Raw genomic sequence first — 21,336 nt, forward strand, 5'->3', positions numbered from 1 at the left:
GCAAAAACAGACAATTACCCAGGCAAAGGTTTGAAGGATTTGGGCCCTGAGGCAAAATGCTGTTTACTAAAAACTGAAAGCACCATTTGTACTTAGCACCACCAAGTGCGTCTGAACTCAACAGTTCTGGATAGTGGCCACCAGTGGACTCATAGCAAGGTTTATAGGTGTAAGATAACATCACACCCCTGTCTGCATTTCATCACCGGAGGGCCTTTACTGTATTTTAAACAAAGGAATGCAAGTACCAACAAAAGTATATTATAACATCTGTCTTTATGTTCACTCATTGCACTGGTTAATCATTTATTTCTATGCTGCAGACCACCCTGTCAAGGTACAGGGACACATCCTCAGCTGATGTCAATCTATATAACTTTATTAAGCCAGTGGAGCTTTGCCAATTGACATCAGTTGAGAATCGACCTCATAATTTTTTGTTAACCTTTTATCAAGACTCCTTAAAACTGAGCAGGGTTTCACACCCTATGCCTGTTTGTCTTCTTTTCCTTTAAAAAACCCTTATTAACACAGATATTAGGCCTTTTTTGTGGAAGAGTCCAGAGAGAACCATTGAGGCAGGGAAGACAGGAAACCTTTGAGTCATAGTAATTACCGCTATGACACCACTTCCGTGCTTTAGTTTACACACTTGTGTCTCCATAGTTAGAGCAATGGAATTTGTGATAATATAGGCAAAAAGCAGTGGAGTCAGGATATAATCCAAGGAGAAAAGAGGTGGTAAGAAAACTGCTGAGTTAGATGAGCTATTTTCCATCTGTACTTGCATGGCCCTAACCTCATAATATCTGCAGAGCTTAATCCACATTAGTGAATGTATACACATAATGCATTAATGAAGCAGGGAAGTGCTACTGAGCCTGCTTTACAGATGGAGGTAGTTAGCCACATTAGTCTGAAGTCAGGTAGAAGGCAGGGGAAGATAAGGCAGAGCACCTTAGGGACTAGGGCTAGGGTGAGAACTGCTCTTGGGTCCGGGCAGGAATGGGGAATAAAGACCATGCTTCAGTTTTTCCCTCCCCCACCCCCTACCATCAGTGCTCAGTTGGGGGTCCAGTGGGTGGGTGGGGGGGTATTTTCTCCCTCTGTCCTAAAGTCTAATACTAAGTCTGGTAACAAGGTGGGAATCCCTTTTCTGCACTAGGCTCAAGGCTGGGGGGACCCTGCCAGGAGCAGGGAATAACCTCTGAGGCTGGGGGACCCAACCAGTCCCAGGTTACAGGGACTGTTCCTGGGGGGGTGGGGCGCTGCAAGGGTTTGGGGTATGAGTGCTGGGCAGTCCATCAAGGATAAGCCCTGCTTGACTGCATTCAGGTATCTTGGGCAGTGGCTGGCAGGCTGGGAGACATGCTCTATTGCTCCCCAGCTACTGGTATAGGCTGCCTTTCTGGTTTAAAAAGTAAATGTCTGTTTACTTGCTTCTTGGTTCAGTCTACGCAGTCTAGACTAACTTGCAATGATTGAATCAATTCAGCCTTTAGACTGTCTGTACTTAGCCTAACTAGTTCAGAGTGGCATGGGACTACTTTGGCAGATCCTAAATCCCCTTCTATTTAGGATCCTTGCTTTCTGCAAATCCATTCATAGCACCTGACAAAATAGGCTGGCACCTACAAAAGCTTATGCCCATCTGAACAAACTTGCCTCTATGGGGCCACCCTGCCCTGCCTTCTACTTGACAGGTGGGGAACTCAGACATGGAAAGATTAAAGGTATATTTACATGGTCTCACTCCCAAGGCAATAAGCCCTGCCTACTTACACCAGCCTCATGTGCAGCAAGCCTGAAAATGAAGTGATGAAGGCATGTGTGGCACCGTGCCCAAGCGCAGCAGATTGACATATCCCTTGGGCATCCTTCACAGTCTCATTTCTGGGGTTGGCATGCAGAGAATGGGGATGGGTGTGTAGGACCTTTTGCCTCAGTGGCAAGACTGAGTTCTCTGTCATGATAGCATAGATGTGCTCTAAGTGACTTGTGTGAAGCCCCATAGAAAGGAACTGAAACCCATACTCTTTTCATTCCAATCAAGTGCTTTAATCATAGGAATCTCTTTCATTTTAGTCTTCCAGTTGGAAAAAATGCCATCAATAACACCTTCAACCACAAATAAATCTTGGCAGGCCATGGGCCACAGTTCCTTGCACACTGCACACCCTCGGCCTATTGAGATGAAAGGTGCCATGGCACATCATGGAAAGGACCAGGTTTGGGACCAATAACGCTCTGTGGAATGAAGTATGCCAGAGAACAAATCAGAACCTGAATCTGACATACTTCAATATGCAGCATAAGGATGAGCCAATAATAGGATCTCCGAAGGACACATCTTCCTAACAAGCCTGAGCAGGGAAACTGGGGAAAGTGGAGAGGAGAAAGGGAGAACAGAGAACGAAAGACTAACTGGGGATAAAAAAGGGCATTCCCCAACTCACCCAAAGGCTGATAGTGAAGGGAAGCCTGCCCATGTTGTACCTTCTCTGTGCCAATAATCAGAGGCTGAAAGTTGTCAAAGCTGTCACAGCCAGCCCTGAATTCTCAAGAAATGGAAGCAGCAGCAAGGCAGACTGGAGACAAATTAGTAGGAAGGGATCAATTGTAAATTTTAGTAAGCATGTGACAAACCAGGTAAGTATCTCCTATGTCTAATCCATGGGACATGGTCCTATAAAATTGCTTCTTACACTAGGACTCATGAGGAAGTGAAGCTTTAAACCCAGGACAGCCACAGGGTGCCTGGAGCAGCACTGGCTCCTGCCATGCTGACTGCAGAGGTGTATCAACTGCAGCTGTGGCAATGGCTACTTTTACGTCTCCCCTCACAAAGGCAATGTCAAGGGCTGCTGACCTGGTCTACTGCCCCTGCCCAAGTTACACCTCTGTTTTACTGCCAGGATTAGGTGGTCCTCTTAATGAGCCTAGTTTAAATGCATTTTCCCATAAGGAGAACAGATGATGCTGCATCAAAGCATCAGGAATGTGTCGTGAGAAGAGGCAGCATTTCCTCAGTCCTCCCTTAATTTTGTCTTTGTCTGTAAATGTGAAAAATGAGGAGTATGACAGCTTTTGCTGGAGATGTGTCTAACAAGGCCTTCATTGTCTCAGACAGGTGTGAGATTAGAATTGGTTCAGAGCCAACAAGCCCAGTATCAGAGCCAGCTCTGTGAACTGAAAACGTGCACCAACCATCCAGTAATACCACTGCAGCCAGCCAGAGACTCAACAATTTAAGGCTTAACAAACACACACAACATAAATCAGATGAGGATGTACCAGCCAACCGTCAGTTTCTTGGGCAGATGCCTGCAGACTGTCTGCACAGATCAGACCCTGCCTGTTTGGGTTATTGGAAACATTTTTTTCCTCGTATAAAGATGAGAGGTTGGGTGGAGCTGCTAGTACAGACACATTCACATTTGCCCTATCTTGTCCCAACAGCCTTCTGACAAACGCTGTTTGTGAGGCAGTATTTCTTGTAAAGTCACTTTACTCAAAGCACAGGAGGGAATAAATTACAACTTGGGGAAATGTTTAACGTGCAAATAAAGAATTCACATGTACATACATTACATGTACCTGCCACAGTCATGAAACAAAATCATTCCCTTTCCCTGGGAGTTTATGAGGCTCTAAACATGATCAAACAAGCACAAGAATTAATACAGCTGGGTTTTTCTCACAGATACATTTCCTTCACTTTTCCAGGAAAACCAGTTTTTATACTCTCTTGTCTGCCTGTATCTTGCCTACCTGTTTTGAACGAATCCCTTATCTGTATCTGGCTGTTTCAGGTCACTTACATGACAGGCACAAGCAACATAAGAGCCTCTAGGATATCCAAGTCGCAAACACGCTTAAAAGATTCTCTCTTTTTTTACACACTGCTGCCATTTTGCTATCAGATGAGAACTCACAGCTGTAGTAAAGGTGTGACCCACAAGAGACCTGCAGAGACTGTTCCTTCATTGCTGGGCCTACACACACACACACACACACACACACACACACACACACACACACACACACACACACACACACACACACACACACAGAGTCTAATTTGTCTGATTTCTCTGCTCCAAGTTGTCTTCCAACATCATTTGCTCCATCTTTGTGAAAAAATTTGATTTCTGACACTGTGTAATAAAGGTGTGATACTCAGGAGTCCTGCTAACAGCCTGCTCTATATTTTGGTCTTGGTCTCCTGCCTTCTTACATGCACTACTAACCTTGGCTTTCTGCACCCTGTTTGGCTATGTCCTAAGGTCTGAAACCCTGATTCCCTGGTGACTACTACATGGAATTTTAACAGCAGCCTTGGCCTCCGGCACTCAGTTTCACTGCCCTATATACTACAGCTCTTTCTAGCAATTATTCTCAAATTCTGCTGCTGGGGATCCCTAAGCCTCTCAGTTACAACACCCAAGCTCTGAAATCCTGGCTTATTAGCAGCTACAACAGCCCCTCTGAAAGCCTCTGCCCTTCCAGGGAAGCTAATGTGAGTCATACATGGTTCTTGGGTTTTGTAACATCCATTCTCAGTGCTCTTGGTTCCCCTGTTGAGTGAAAGTCAACAGGCTGGTTGCTATTTCCCCAATTCAGAACTGATTCATATCCTCACCAGTAATAGCTCAGTGCACTCACAGCTGTGGATCTGTGGCCATTTTTCTGTCACACACACCTGTTTGGTTTCATATTTTTGGCTGGACAATTTGAGCCACAGCTGTGAGCAGGCTTTGAAGGGGAGAGAATCAACTTAATGGCTTGGCATGAGGAGAGAGGACTGTGCTTAAAATAAAAAATAAAAGCAAAGAAAAAAGAAAAAAAAAGAAGCCAAAACTGGGTTTAAAAAAGTGTTAGTAGATGCAGAATAAATATGCCAACATGCTAATGGTTTGTGCATATTTTTGTGAAAGCCCCATATATAATTAACACAACGTGATGTATTTAACACCCTAACTACCTGTTTGGGATTGCTTTAACGTTCATGATAGAGGTTTTCACCCTTATAATGTACGGCAGCTACATGCATTCCTTGGTGATATTATTGTCCACCATCTAATATTGGGCCTGAAACTGCAAACACTGTGGCATATAACTTTGATCATTTATGTAGTCTCATTATTGTCTAAGGATATGTCTATATGGCTTCAAGCAAAACCATGCAGAGCTACCCTGTGCTAACTCAGCATGGGCTAGCCCCAGAGCCAGAAGCAATATTCTGTGAATAAAGTTACTCATGTGGTTAAGCCTGTTGGATAGGGCCCACATTTTGGAATGAGGATGTTTAAAATAAAATATATTTCAATATCTATAAGGAACTCCTGGATAACTTGGACAGAGACCACTGAAATCAACTTCAATGATACATTTATTAGTCTAGTTGTAAGTTATATTGTGCTAATAAAGAATAGATTTGGTCAAAATGCTGTTACTTTTTACAATTTTCCCTGACAATGCAACAAACCAGATAAAATGAGAGCTTATAACACCTTCTGTCAATTAAAAAACTTAGTAGTGAATATAGCCATGATCAAATGACATTATCTTAGTTTTATTTTTCTCTCCAAGAAGCTAAGAGAACCTATAACTGTACAAGACAGATTTAAAAGTGCTGACAATTCTAATTGTTCACAACAGCAAAAAGTTTAAAACAGTGTGGTTAAAATTTTCAGAAGTGACCACTGACCTATTCCCATTACTGAGTGCTCAACTGATGACTTTACAAGTGATTTTTTCTGGGGGCAAATTATTGAAACTTTCTGAAATCCAGAGCCTTGTCTCCAGGTCTCAAGTTGGGCATCAAAAAATTGAAGCACTCCGAATCACTAATCACGACTGAAAATCATGGCTAGCACAGATAAAATGAAAAAAACCCTGTTGAAGGAGTCACAGAAGAGTGATTTCCATAGTGACAGAAATCAAGTCAACTACTTCTGCCGATACACATCTTGCAACATTTATATCAATACATTTACCACTATACCATTGCTTGACTGTTATCTTTGAGAAGGGGTGGATTGGAAGAAGTGTGGTAAGACTGTGATGATAACTGTCTTGCTCTTCCCCATGCAATCTGCTGTTAGGCACAATTTATCTCATCACATTTTTTTCTCTGCACGTAACACATCCTCTATTTCCTTATGCACTGCATAGTTTATAGAATACACTGGAAACCTCCAGTGATGTGCAGATGTCAATGATTTGCATGGCTGCAGTAGTGTACCTATATATAGGAATTAAGTACTTAGTGAATTCACTGAGCCATGCAAACACTTGCAACCATTACAGAAGATGTGCTCCACCCAACATCTTCTTAAGGACACACCTGCTGATGCTTTGTGTTCAGCAAAAAAAAACTTAAGGCATAAAACACATCCATAAAAAGGAGAGAAAGTGAAACTCCTATTTACATGGAAAAAGAATGATCAACTGTATTGCACTAGGCAGACAACATGAATCTCTTCTTACTAGGTGAAATTCAGCCTTGTGCAGAGAGCCAGGACAGGATCCTCCAAATGCTAATCTTTAAAGTACAAGGGTTATGGCTTGTGAGTAGAAAGGTAGTTATTGCACCTTTCCTGTGCTCTGGGTGATATGCTATCTCCAAAATAGTATTGTGTGGAGTTTTAATTGTCGGGGGAAACATGGAAGGGTGGACTGATTGGACTGCAACTCTAACACAGTGGCTAGGAACAGAAATTACACATTAACCAGCATAAGGGATCAGAAATCAGTTCAAATCTGTAATACAATGGACTTTCAGTGCATATAAACCGCTTTCAAAGTGGCTGAAACTGGTTTAAGATAAACCTGGATAGATGTAGTATCAGACTGAAATGATTTAGGTTAAATTGGATTACAGAACTTCTGTCCCAGATGCCCTCCACATTCAAGTTAGATCACAGTCCCCCAGCATCCCAGGATGATTTGCACTGTCCCCACAACCTCCCCCACACCCTCAGGGTGGGTGGGCTAGTTTTGGTCCAAGTTGTCAGCTGCATCTGAGCAGGGAGATGTGCTCTAGCACCCCCTGGCTTCTGGCCTGGGCCACTACAGGCATGTGGAGGCATTTCTGGACTCAAAAGTGAATGTTTGTTCACTTGCTTATCAGTCAATCTATGCAGCTTAGACTAAACTGTGAAGATTAAATTGATTCAGCCTCAGGTTTTTTGACTGTCTGTACTTAGCTAGTAGGGTGTGAAATGACAAGGTTGCTAGTTTCACTCACAGCTGTATGAGGTACCTGTGGGTTTGGGAAGCTGACTTTACTCTCAGCTTTACTCTCCACCTATCTATATCTATATCCTGCTTATGTCAAAGGATAGCTATATATATATATATATAGCTATCCTTTGACATATATATATATATGTCATATATATATATGACATATATATATACACACACATATATATACATATATACATATATATATGTACATACATATATATATATATGTCATAAATCATATAGATGGTATAGATATGATTTCAGCAGTTCAGAGGGAAGCTATAGAAAATCATCAGGAAAGAAAACCAAAATATATATCCTGCTTATTATTTGTCAGATGGCATCCCTATGCCAGGAGGTGCTAATTTGATTCTGTAGTTTTTGGTTTTCTTTCCTGATGATTTTGTATAGCTTCCCTCTGAACTGCTGAAATGGCACCTGTGCCCTGGAAATCATATCTATATCACAGATATTATTTATGACATACGATTTTATGATTCATGACATCGGTAAATAAAACTAACAAAACATAAATAAGAGCTCCTTACCCTGAAAACAAACACCAGCTGGAACCTGCTTATTATTTGTTAGATGGCATCCCTATACATACATATATATATAGAGAGACACATGACTATATAAATATATATATGTGTATGTATGTAAGTATATGTGTGTGTGTGTGTATATATATATATATATAGATGTATAATAAAGCTCAGTTACAAATAGAGTGGTGTATGTGTATGGGTATGTGTGTATACCGGTATATAATCATATATATAACACACACCCACACACATACATACAAATATGTCATAAATCACATATATATGATTTCCAGGGCGCAGCTGCAATTTCAGCAGTTTAGAGGGAAGCTATACAATATCATCAGGAAAGCAAATAAAAAAATACAGAATCAAATCAGCAACTCCAGGCATAGAGATGCCATCTGACAAATAATAAGCAGGTTCCAGTGGGTGTTTGTTTTTAGGGTAAGGAGCTCTTATTTATGTTTTGTTTGTTTTATTTACCATAGAGGGTTATTTGAGCTCTGGTATCAAACATATGGTGTTCTGCCAAGGAAAGGATTAAAGGAGAAAATTCTATGGAAAGAAACTGGATTTGTCAGTAAGAGACTAAGAGATTTTATTTACCAGAGTTTTGCAATCAGCACTTCTAATCTTCTTCACAATTGGGCTATTCAGAGGCCAAGAATATGCTTCAAGGGCCAGCAAAGAATAATCCAAATGGTGTGGGTGTAGGACTCAAATGTGAAAATGCAATGAAACAGGCATCCACTTGTCAGTGTCTGAAATCCAGGATAGTAAGTGCACCTGCTTCTTTGGCAGGCAGATATTTTTGCTTTCAGCAAGTTTGGCCTGCTGATGTGAAAGGTGAGCTTGGAGGAGTGGTGGTGGAAGAGAAAAGAGCTGGCATCCCAGAATCAGGGTTTCTAGTGAAAAAATGGACATAACTAATCTGAATGGCAAATATTAAGTTTAATTATATGATACCCTAACTTAAAAAATAATTGCATTAAAAGCTTAATCCTGTAAAATACTGGGAAATCTCAACTCCCAGTGAAATCAGGGGGAATAAGGGGTGCTCAGAATCTCCCTGGACTCCAGCCTCAGGTTATTTTGGCACTCTTGTCAGGGAACAGTGCTAAGGAAGCAAGAAGTCAATCTGATTAATTTAACCTCTTCTCTGTTGAAAATGGAAAGCAACAACAGCAGAGGACAGCAAAAAAGTGGAATATTCCAGGCCAGTAGCACTGCTGTAAATCCAGGATACTTCCACTGATATATTTTTGAGAAAGGCTGCTGCCCTGCAGTTGGGTGTACTCTGTGGAGCTCTACCAAATATTGAAGACCTTGTTTCATTGCCCTGTCATGCCCCAAGTGAGGCTGAGGTGAGTAAATTGTGTGGCTTGGAGGGAAAAGTCAAAGTGCATGAAGTGATGACAGGTAAAACACACTGGACATCTGTGATGAATTCCCACTGCTGTGAAATGAAAAAGTCTTCCCCTTAACAAGCAAAGTGAGAGATTTACATGTCTGGCATCAAAAACTGTTGAGTTGGCTCTGGTTTGTTGTGGCAGTGCTGGTGTTAGACAGCTGATTGAACCTGTATCTGAAATGAGATTTCTTCAAACAGCTGCAGAATACTAGGCAGTCCAAGTGAGAGCAAAAAATCCATGAGGAGTTTGCAGGCAGCAATTTTATCTTATTACAGAGCTCTCATAAGGCAAAGAGTTGGGGGAATCCCCAAGCAGTTTTCTGGCCATAAGAAGAACTGCAACCTTGATTGATTTGACTCAGTGAACCCACAAGATAAGAAGGAACAAAACACAGAAACAAAAGATGTAGGACTGGAGGAGACCTTTTGAGTCATAAAGATCAGGCCCTTGCTCTCATCACATAATTAGGAACCTACCTAAACTGCAGTGAGACAAAGGGATTTTTGTGGGCTGCTCACAGCATGCAAAGCCAATTTCATGGCCCTTTTGCAGTGAGCCCTGCACCCCTACTGCTGATTGACTGAGGGGCTCTGGCAGCCCCGCCCCTCGCTGCTGATTTGCCAATCACTCATCTTCAGATTGAAGCATTGCTGCAGCATTACACCTGGGTTCTTAAAGTTGTCACTGAAATCCTTTTGCTTTCCTGACTGGTACCTTCATTGAGCCTATGTCACTAGCTCAGCTTCCCAGTAGCTCTCTCTCAAACCATGTGCTCTATGGCTGCAGGGATTGCTGTGCTTTCTTTGTATTCCAATAAGCTTTTATTTCTGGGGGTGATTCCAAGCAAAATAGTGAGAAACCCTATTTTTTGCAGTTTCTGTGAAAATCATGAAACCGCTATTTAAGTAGGTCCCTACATATTATATTGTTCATAAACTTATCCAGTTCCATCTTAGAACTAGTTATTTCCATCACTGTTTTGTTTTCATGAAGTTTTTGCACAACCTAGCTGCTCTGATGGTTACCAACCTTCTGATTTCCCAGCTGAATTTATTCATGGCCAGTTTACACTCATTTGCTCTCATGTCAACATCACTTTTCAACTTAAATACAGCAAAAGCTCCACTATCTGGCACTCACGGGAAATAGGGGGTGCTGGATAACCAAATGTGCCAGTTATCTGAGAGGCGTCTTTGCCTGGTCGGACAAAGACTCCCCTCCTGTTGCATCCAGCATGTCCACATCTCAGATTAACTATGCTGCCCCTCCCGCCCCTCCCCTGGTGTCAGGGTGCTGGGGGAAAGGGAGGGGGGATCTGTGCAGGCTGCTTTCCCCCGGGCTGTGGGATTCAACAAAACCAGAAGTCCCACTTCCAGTTTCCCTTTTGCCATGTCAACTGGCGTCAACCAGCATGCCGGTTAATAGAGCATGCCAGTTAATGAAGTGCTGGTTAATGCGGCTTTTACTGTAGCTTTCTTTCCTTCCTGGTGTTCACCACCCTGATGTATTCACAGAGAGCAATCATATCTCTTCTCAGCCTTTGTTTTAGTCAGATGTACAGCCTTTTTTAATACCCTACTGTGAGGTACCCTCTCTATTTCCCTAGCCACCCTAAGAGCCCTTCTCTGCACCTGTTCCAGTTTGAGTTCATCTTTCCTGAACACGAGAGACTAGAATTGCATACAGTATCTCAAATGAGTGTCATGTACAGTAGCATGAATACTTTCATAATTCTATTATAAACAGTTTGCACATTATATTCTAGGCTAGGGACAGACATTCAAAAAGCCTGAGCCTGAATTGATTCAATCTTTGCAGGTTAGTCTAACCTGGCTACACTGAATTACTTTGTAACTGCACAGACATCCCAGAAATACAGGCACATGTCTACAGTGGCTCCGGCTAGAAACTGGGGGGTGCTAGAGCAGCCCTCTCTTCCCTTGCACAGAGATGAGTTGGGGGTGGGGCATGGCCAGGCAGGATTAGGGACTGGTTTCTCCCCTCCTTGAATGATAACAGAGAATTTACCAGCTCTGTTATCAGCATTTATCATCCCATCAGAAAACAAACAGTCTCTCTCATTAGTTCAAACTCTTAAACAAAGAAGGAATGGAGGGACATTAACAGCTGAGCTTTGATTAGCTCCAAAAAGCCCTAAACCAACACTGCTGTCTGCCACAGCACGGATTGCAAAAGCAGGTATTGTAGCCAGCGTGTGGTCTGCTGAGGTATCCGTGTAAGGCAGAGGGGATGGGGGATCCCTGCTTAGCCGGGAGTGGGGAGAGGAGAGGGAAAGCAGGAGGAAACCAGGCAGACGTTGCTGTGTCTGCAGTCTCTGCTCAAGCTGCAGCCAGGGAGCAGAGGGGAGGGGTCAGCCCTGCTGTGGAGCAGAGAGCCCCGCCCAGCCTGAGAGCACGTTGGGATGCTGTGGGACTCTGATTTAACTTAAACCAGTAAAGGGTCTGGGACAGACCTTGCATAAACTGGTTTGACCCAAATCAGTTAAGTTTGATAGTACATTCAACCAGGTTTATCTCAAACCAGTTTCAGCCATTTTCAAACTGGTTGAAGTGCACTGAACATCTGTTCTGTTATAGGTTTAAACCGGTTTCTGATCCCTTAAACCATTTACATGTAATGTCTGTCCCTAGCCTTGCTGACAGGGTGAGATTTTTGGTCAGTAAGAGAGAAAGTGAGGTAAGAAGGTCCAGTTAGAGGGGAATTCTGATACCAAATAAAGGGAATTCCATTGAACTTTTCTTGCTTGTGAGAGACTTCCTGATTCTGAGAGACATGGCATGTGATATGTCATGACAGAGCTGGTAGAAATGCTCTTAATAACACCAATTTGGGATCTTTAAAATGAATATTTAGATAGGACCCAAATAGTGACTGGAAATTTAAAACAACAGACACGTATCCTGCCGCAAGGTGGCTAATTTTACACATGGCACAATGCGTAGTGAGAATAAAAAATGATACAAAGAAGAGGGCCAAGAGAGTGGAAAGCATGAAGAAAAATCTTATATACTTCAGTTTGCTATACACCCATTTTGCATGTGGCTGCACTGTATTGATTTTGAATATTATCATTTTTCTTTTCTCTTCTCATATGCTCTACTATCTCTCTCAGACTTTCTTGTAGGAACAGATGTAGCCCTTCTAGAAATGGGAAGAAGCATATAATTGATCTCATTTAGATTATGTTTTTGAGCAGGTTATCAAAAATGCCTTCCAGTTTGGTCAGCAATTTTAATTCTGATTGCAAATGGGAGCATTTGTGTCCACAAAACTGAAAGATGAATTAGGGTCCTTTTAAAAATCCAACTCATACTATGCTAGTAAGTGTCTGGGAAGCAGAGTGAAACCATTTTCTAGACTAGGGTTCTATTGATTCTAATGAAAGAAGAATTGTGCGTGAGCTAGTATTGCTCTAGTAGTAGTATGCTCACCTCTTCTTACAAGAGCTGTTTTGTGACAATAAATAAATAGGAAAGGGAGTTTGCTACTGTAGACAAACTGCTTGATAAAGACAAACTGCTGAGATTATTTATATCAATGTCTAAAAAAAAATCATCCGATCAGCACTAAATGTGACAAAGAAACACATTGTCTTCTCAGGAAAAAGAAAGGAAAAAAAAGATTTTCCTCTTTCACAGTCCTTTTCTATTAGAGCCAGTCAGGATTTTTTCAAAGATGCAGTTTTCACTGGAAAATGCCAACGCATGGAAACCAAAATGCTTTGCAAAAATGTCTCCATTTTGAAAACTTAGAAACAGCAAGGCAGGTTTCCATGCCATTGGGAAGACAAGGCTGCCAAGGCCTACATCTCTGGAGCAGCCTTAGCCGCAGTCCTTCTGCACCTCCTAGAGTGCTTAAGCCTCTCCCCAGCATTACAGGAAGAAAGAAGAGAATGGGAGAAGTGGAAGAGCTGTCCTTTTGCTCACTCGATGGGAGGCAGGAGCAGAATTACGCTGAGCTGCATGGCTCTGCTCCCTCCTTTTCTCCTGGGAGAATATTATTGGCTTCTCAAGGAAGTGTGGGGTAGCTCCTGCCTCTTATAGAAATCCTAATTGGCTGCTCTATACCAGGAAGCAGGCAAGCCAATTAGGTTTTCCCCAGGCAACACTAAAAATGTGGACTCTTCAAGTGATCTGGCTCCCTTTTCCAAACTTTTACTTTCCAGGCTGGCAATCAGTACACTTTATGCACTGCTATCCCCACAGCTGGACTGCCCCAAGGCTGAGGCCTGAGGAAGCCCTGGCAAGTTGTTTATTGACACTGACATGATTGTCCTGACCTCACTGCTGCACCACTGAAAACCAGGCATGAAACTGACCACTCCACTAGCGTTCTACTAGCCAGTGGTGACCAGCAACGAATCTGACATGAATCGTGTTAAATCCAGTTATCAATGTACAATGTATACCTTAAATATCTTGGGGTGCCTATTTTGCTTTGGAAACACCATATGGCTATTCAAACGAAAGCATTTTGATATTCCTTTACCAAGCTACACTCTTGTTCTAAACACAAACAATGGAAGGAAATGTACAATGTCAGAAAGAGAGGGAGACAAATGCTTACCCAAAGAGAACACTTAGATAAAGATATGTATTTTTAAATATTTTACAATGAAAAGTGAGTTTTGTTCCCTCATCTATAGGGTCTGTCTGTCAACATCTACTGTAAGAGATCACTGCATCAATTAGGATTCTTTTAAGTGCCTTAAAAATTACATTTTATTCTAAAGCCAGTGACATTCTTAGCTGTGAGACTGCCAGATTGTTCTGAAACGCTGCCTAATGAACACATTTAACATTATTAACCTATGACCTATCAAGCTGATTTAAAAGTGGAAATATTAAAATCTGGACAGGGTAGAGTTGTAATAGGAGCAAAGCCATTTAAATTCATCGTGCTTACACATACCCCTTGATTCCACTACACTGTTTCTTTGGTTCATGGGAACCCTGATAAACACAGGCTGTTTTCAATAGAACAAGATTATGAAAGTATGGACCTTGAAATGACTCTTAAACAAACCATATTGCACCTGGGAGAAGACAAAAGGCTGGATTGTAACAGAATAATCTGTTTTAATGTGTTCTACTCATCCAAAGAGTTGATCTTTAAATAATTTACTCTGTTCTGTTACAGAGGTACTGTTGATTAGAGATCTGTCATTGTTTTTTAAAACTCTTGTTTCCAGCAATTTTAAACTTAGCCATAAAAATACTGTCTGAGCTGAAACTTAATGTATGAGGTTACAAATTAGGAAAAAAAAGAATACAAAAGAAATTAAAAACCAAGGTGAGATCTAAAACTGTAAAAAGAATCATATGTGTAGCTTTAACTGTTTATAATAATTATTTGCTTTTTAAAACAGGGCAATAGTTTTAATGTATATTTTAGACGTGTGAAAAATAAACCTCAAATACAGAAACATTGCTTTAGCTAATTTGACAAAAATCAAACAATGAACTTATTTCATTTTAAATGTAAGTAAATATCTTGGGATAATGTTCCTTCCCCCTCACTTTAGAAATTACTTACGGTGTTTGCTGTGCATTGATTCAACATTAATGGTTGCACAGAAACAACTCCTTGGTCTGATGATCTACAAATTTGGAAATATTTATACTGGCTCTGGCAAGCAATTATATGGGAACCAGGTAATTCATATTTTTAAATCTCTCTAGTTATATATCTACCTGCTCTAGTCAACGTTATCCACAGCAAACTCTAGTTATATATTTACTCATGGGTCCAGATTGACACTGGAGGAAATTCCACTATAAAAATATATATTTTAAATGATGTACAAGCCCCTTGTCTAAACTCTCAGAAGCTACACTTAAGCCACAATTCTCTCCCTCCCAACTATTTTCATTCTATCAATCTTTCTTCATTTTGCACAAAGAAAGGGGTGAGTTAGGGCTCAAGTGTTATTTGGATTTTGAGTCTTAACTGAGTTGCTTTGCTTGTGTTAGTTTAGGTCAAATCCTTCACATTATATACCTTCACAAGGCAATCTTTCAATTTCAAACATGTGTGATGTGGTAGAGGCTCCCCCCACCCTTTTGTCTGTGAACTGGTATGGTTAGATCTTTTAAATGAACAGGTGTACTTTCCCCCTGCTTGTGATATGAAAGAAGCATAAAACTCGATTATAGCAATTTATGGTCTCCTGACTTGCATGGACTTGTATCCATGACACAAGTAGCTTTATGCTCAAATTCAAGACCTGATAAAATAGGAAGTTAAAATTATCTTCAGTCCTTTTATACATGAAAACCTCAACAAATAAACAGTGGTTTAGTGGCATGGCAACCTGCCCCTTTTAAATCCACAAACTAGTCTGGGATGTCTATTTTGAGTGAGTTTTGTTTAAAAAAAGGATAATCAGGCTCTGATGAATAGAAGAGTAGCCTGTGATTCAGACTGGGGTGAATATAGTGAAGCTTAACACTGCCGATTAGAAACAAGCACTGTAGATTTTCGTGTCTCCTGCTTACAAAAAACCTTGTGCTTTCTCCATTCATTAGGTTACAAAAGGCGTTTGAAGGTGCAAATATTTACACATTGGCAAAGAAATAATATAGAAGGTGTCATAGGTATTTCATTCCCGTTGAACTATATTTTGCAATTTTATGATGTTTATTAAAAAAGGCCCAAACCTGGGCTTCTTAAATAGAGTACAGCAGCTCAACCTGACAACCATTCTTCAAAAACTGAAGTAAAGCTTTAAGGTTCTGCTACTCATTTTCACTAAGGCTCCTTTGCACCGTTGTGCCAGTGTAGCCCTAAAATGATGTGGCCTATAAATTAAAAGGGGGTCTTAGCATAAATAGCTCTAAATCTTTGACTGAAAGAAGCTTTAGTTATAGCCTTTTTTTCCTGTTGGTAGCTGCCAGTCTCAACAAGCTTAGATTATGACTAGGGTAATACACAAATTTCACGAGGAGAAAGCAGTCTGGTAATTTAAACAGAGACAATCGGTAAAGAAACATTAACAACTCAATTGTTGTCATTTTCTAAGCTACTCCACTGAAGCTACAGATAAAATATACTGAATATCTTATTTTAAGAAAGGAAACAGAGCATGTTCTGTGTATATTTCTGGAGGTAGCAGCCTGGAGTTGGGTGAAAGACATTGCTCTGAAGTTGTAAAACTAAAGATTTTTAAAACATAACAAGAAAAGAGGGGAACTGGGTGTTAAACCTGATACTCTGCAAAGCATATAGTGTTCCAAAGTAGTTGAAGAATGCAAGTCTGCTACTAACATCTCCACCCACGTAGCTGCTGACTTCAGAATAGCGATAATGATACATCCATTTTCTTTTATAGCAACATAACTGTATGCCCAAGAAATTACATTTTCTTTACTCTCCAAACTAGAAACTATGCAAGATGACTGTCAAAAGCACTGAGATACATTGAAACAGCTTCTCTCATCAGGTAACTAGGGAAGCTGTGTGGTCTTTGAATTTTTCTGCATGCTGCTTTTTGAAGTGCAATATGCTATTGAAAGTTGATTTATTTCAATGACTGACATACTTCTCAATAACAGTCAGATTCTGTATATACTAAAGTCAATAGGGGATTTGCAACTGACTTCAATGAGCCCAGGATTAGACCTTGAAAGACATGACAGGTAACAGGCCATTCTGTTATGGAAATAATAACTTCATTTAAGCTTAGTGCAAACTACCCTGATTTTTAAAATAGAACACTAAAGAAAAACTATTAACTAAAAACCACTACAATATTCAAAACATCATGATAGAAACTTGATCAAAGCTATTTCATTCTAACTGGAAGAAGTGCAATTCCATGAAGCAACAGGTTTCACTAAGTTAAATACCACCATTTACCCTGATTTTAAAGGTATTTTTCTTTTTATGCATCTGAATGTTTTATAACTGTGCTAAATACACATTGGGTGCATCTAAATGAGATGCTTAACTGCGCATTAGCACAGTTTACTGAGAAGTAAGCATGTGCGTCCACACATGCACATACTTATTATTCAGTAAACCTCCCCAATCCCGACTAAATTTGCTACCTGCAAATGCAAGTAGCAAATTTACGCAAGGTTAGTAATGGTACAGTACCGCTCGTGTAGATGCCTAAAAATCTGTTCCTGATCAGCCATCTACCAGGGGGCAAGAGATAGCCCCCTGCCCCTGGGAGCTGCCTGCTGCCAGGATGGGCTCTGCCACAGGAGGCTGGGTGGGGACTATGTCCCCCTGACCTGGCAGAAGGGAACTCCAAGCCCTCTACTCTGAGACTGTGATTGGGGAGCAGGGGGCTGGGAGACCCTTATCTCCCAACACCAGCTCTGTGACCATCTCTCAGCTCCCCTTCCGCGTTGCAAAATTAAAATGAAAATAAAATGTATGGAATAAACTTTTGTTTTGTCACAATATTTACTCTTACTGCCAGTATTGAGTAGCTATTTCTTTGCTCTAATTGGTTATCTTTACTGAACAATAGGTTCTGAAGTTTCTCTTTGTGTATGGTTCCTTAGGCAAAAACCACTCAGAGCTTTATTTCTCGTACACAGATACCCATAATTAAATGACTGAATGCATCTACATATATAAAAAGGTACTAGAATAATGTAGCTTGTTAAAGATCAAAGATTTAGGATATTACATTTGACATTAACGCATTTAACATTAACACAGGGCACCACACTGTCATTAAGAAAGACAGAACTTCATAGATTTTAAAAGTAGTGCTATTTTAGTATTTATCTAAACTTTACAAATCATTTCTGGAAATAGCATTGCCAAAGCTATTATTTTCCAATAGAAGCATTGACCTGGCTGCTTATGTTTGCTGCCCTGCAATTGTATCTGTTGTCCTGCCTCCCATGCATCTGATCACCAAAGTAACACGAACGATATTTGTGCTTTCATGATGAAAGGTCACTTGGTACTGCAGATTATGTTGATCAGCACTAAGGACCAACAGGTGGTTTCTTCAATGGAGGGGAAGGGTTTCAGGTACTTACCCTGAATTTGACTCTGAGGCTGAGGGTTAAAAGCAGTGGTGTGGTTCAAGGAAGCTCGTGGATTAGGTGTGGGGGCTGGGTGATGTGGGCTGACCCTCATGGCTGTGCGACGCAACTGCTCCAGTTCACTCAGACGCTCTGAAAAGGACAAGCTCCCAGGCTTTGTCTGCTCATCTAGTTTCTGACGATGTCCTATTGTGGGAGGGGGGAAAAAGATCAGAAAATCTCACTGATGTATGAAGTTTGTTGACTTTTTGCCGATCCAGTGGCATTGTATCTAATTGGCTAGCAGCTATCTGCAATGGAACTGAGAGGATTGCTCTGTAGTAACAGGAAACACAACCAAGTCAGTGACAAGGCAGCCTAACTCCTATGAGATGTGGAGTACTCTCAAAACACATCCACTAAAAGCTGCTCTGCCCTATTATTGAATGTGGGGGGAAAAATAGAGCGTTTGAGAAAGTGAATAAAAAATGTTGTTCCATCTTCCACATGTTAAATCTGGATTTCATCAGTTCATCAAGAATTCAACCCCTCAATCATGTTGTGATCAGAAAGGTTCAAGAATGCTGCAAAAACCAAAGTCCCAATAAATCACACTGATGTCATACTAAGAGCCTTAAGGAACTTATCTGTTAAAAAAGAAAGAAGAATGGAATATAAGAAATACTACTTAACGACATGAAACTTAATGCGGGGAAAAGCCTCTTTTACTTATGTCTGGCATTTCTGCTGTGCCTTGCAGAAGAATGCTCTGCAAGGTAACACTGACTTTTCCATTATTATCTTGTTTGATGTAAGCTACTGCATAGTGAACTCAGACTACGGACAAGTGAATGCATACCCTGAGATATTTTACATAGGTGTTGTACATTGATGTAAATTACACTGGGATCAGGAACAGCCAGAGGTGCAGCTATCCCAGGGTTATCTCACACAGTAGATGGCTATTACTGGGCCATACTGCTAGGTAGTGGGGAAGTAGGGAACAGCTGGACTTGCATAGCCTCCACTAATATAACTTTATACCTTGATTCTTTGAGGGGGGGTTACGTCTCCACCAGATTGGGCAAGTTTACTCTCGGTTGCATTATCTGATTACTTTGGTGTGCACATTTTGTCTGTCAGATGTCATTACATGGCAGTCTCAGGGGAGGCTCTTTGAGCACTTCTGCTAAAGTTTTGTTGCTATGCTATGAAGGTTGCAGTGAATGGCAGGTGGGGAGAGGAAAAGGCATCTCTTTTCTCGTCACCTTTGTCTATTTGATTCTAAATATGTATGAGTAAGTTCGCATTTGAACTACCTCATCCAAAGTGCCTGACATCCTGTTGTTGGGCTGAAATAAAAGATTCTGAGTCAGTGGCCTGGCTGACAGTTACCAAGCCTCTACCAGATAGGTGTTCAGTGAAATAATCTGGAATGGGTTGAAGGTCTCAGACCAGTTCTTAGCCTTACACAGTCAAAAAGTCTTTCCTGCCCAAGTGCAGGGGGGCTGGACCTTCCAGCCCCTAACAACTATGAAACTATGAAAACGTCCAGTGCATTTTTATTTTAGTTGGAGATTTTCTTGCTCAGAGACTGCAGGATTGAGCCCACAGTTAAGAGTCACAGAAAAGAGATCAAACTTGAATAGGTACAAATAATGTTCTATCCTTTCACACTTAAAGGCAGTTCCCTCCAACTCAGGGGTGAGAAACAGATAGGGAGGGGACTGTGAAAAAGCTGATACTGGACCCGTCCCTTTTGTAGGTCTTTTACTCTACTGATTTACTGGAAACTTTTATAGAGTAGTAGCTCTTTTCCAGGGTTCTCTGCTTTTGTTCTTTATTTTGTCCCCCCAACGCCACTTACCTTCCTACCCCTTTTTTATTTACTCCCCCTGCCCTCTCCCAAGTAATCAGATGACCTTTGAGTCTCTTTTGCCCTCTCCCTCTTATATGGTGGGCCATAGTCATTCCTGGGTAAGATCCACTTTGGACCTCTGTTGCAGAAGTGAAATAGATTGGCAACTTTCACTTTTCCATCTGCCTTGAAACAGGGGATATTATCTATGGTTGTCTACTGAACGTCCTTCTTTGGTTCCCATTTGACCTCCCTCCCTTCACTACTGCTTTGTCTGAGACAGTTGTCTTCTGTTTATTCCTTTGCGATTCCTTCTCTCTCCTGAGGGGGTAGTCATTGCTGTTTCTGTGGTGAGGCCTCTTTGAAGTCACTGCTCCCTTCCTTAGGAGTTATATAGGCTAGCATGTCACATGACCACAACATTAATTAAAATAACCCACAATAGCCAATTTTGCTTTCTCTTTGATTGTGCAATATATAAACATTCAGCTATACCAATTCTGCACCAGAGACATGTTACTAAATAAGAAGAAAAACCTCCCTGCAAAGTTCCGTTATGTTCTCTCCCCTACAGAGCACTCTTTCGTGAAGCTCCAATAACACTTTAATCAAGATATAGGAGCCATTTTTTTTCTTCATTCTAAGGGGAAAATGTATACTTAGAAGCAGTTCCTAGTAGCTGCATTTTTTAAATTAAATTTTATAACTCATATTCTGGTTCCAAATCTCAGCCTTTCTTCCTGCGGCCAGACCTTTTGGCACAGCCCACTGTCTCAGATTTCACACTGTGCTATAAATTATCCCAAGAAGTGAAAAACAAAGTCAAAAGATATATTATATAGCAATGATTTTATCATTAATGAGACCCATTAGAGCTCTTCACCCCATCAAAAAAAAACACTTTCATCTGACACTTCGGTAGTTCAAATGTGACTTTCTTTCATTTGTCAGCAATTCAAATTTGATTCAATCCTTCAGCTCAGGACACTTTACTTGATTGCAAACACACAGGGTACATCCTATAGGAGACATTTACTGCAGTGTTGCCCGATTAGCTCTGTAGTAAACGTCTCAGCATCTACACTCACAGTGCTATTAGGACAGAGTAAACTAATATACTGTTGTAGGTTAGTACTTGTAAACACAAGTACTATCCTAGGGCAGGTCTTACTATGTAGCAATGTACATGTAGATGCTGACTGGGCTGGCTGGGGCATGAGGATGCTTCACTGTGGGGGCTTCCTGCTGCGTAC

At 41.0% G+C, this 21,336-nt stretch overlaps 1 protein-coding gene across 2 annotated transcripts in view; it reads right to left on the minus strand.

The window, feature by feature from the left end:
• Positions 1–21,336, minus strand: part of RUNX1 (runt related transcription factor 1) — a 229,481-nt gene that overhangs the window by 23,645 nt on the left and 184,500 nt on the right. The window contains exon 6 of one of the 2 annotated variants that reach the window (XM_006025705.3): positions 18,241–18,432. The exons of the other annotated variant lie outside the window; for it this stretch is intronic. Within the exon in view, the coding sequence (XP_006025767.1) occupies positions 18,241–18,432 (192 nt within the window). The remainder of the gene's footprint in view (positions 1–18,240; positions 18,433–21,336) is intronic. 2 annotated transcript variants of the gene reach the window in all.

The sequence above is a fragment of the Alligator sinensis genome, unplaced genomic scaffold (genome assembly GCF_000455745.1).
Source record: "Alligator sinensis unplaced genomic scaffold, ASM45574v1 scaffold966_1, whole genome shotgun sequence".
Taxonomy (NCBI): Eukaryota; Metazoa; Chordata; order Crocodylia; family Alligatoridae; genus Alligator; species Alligator sinensis.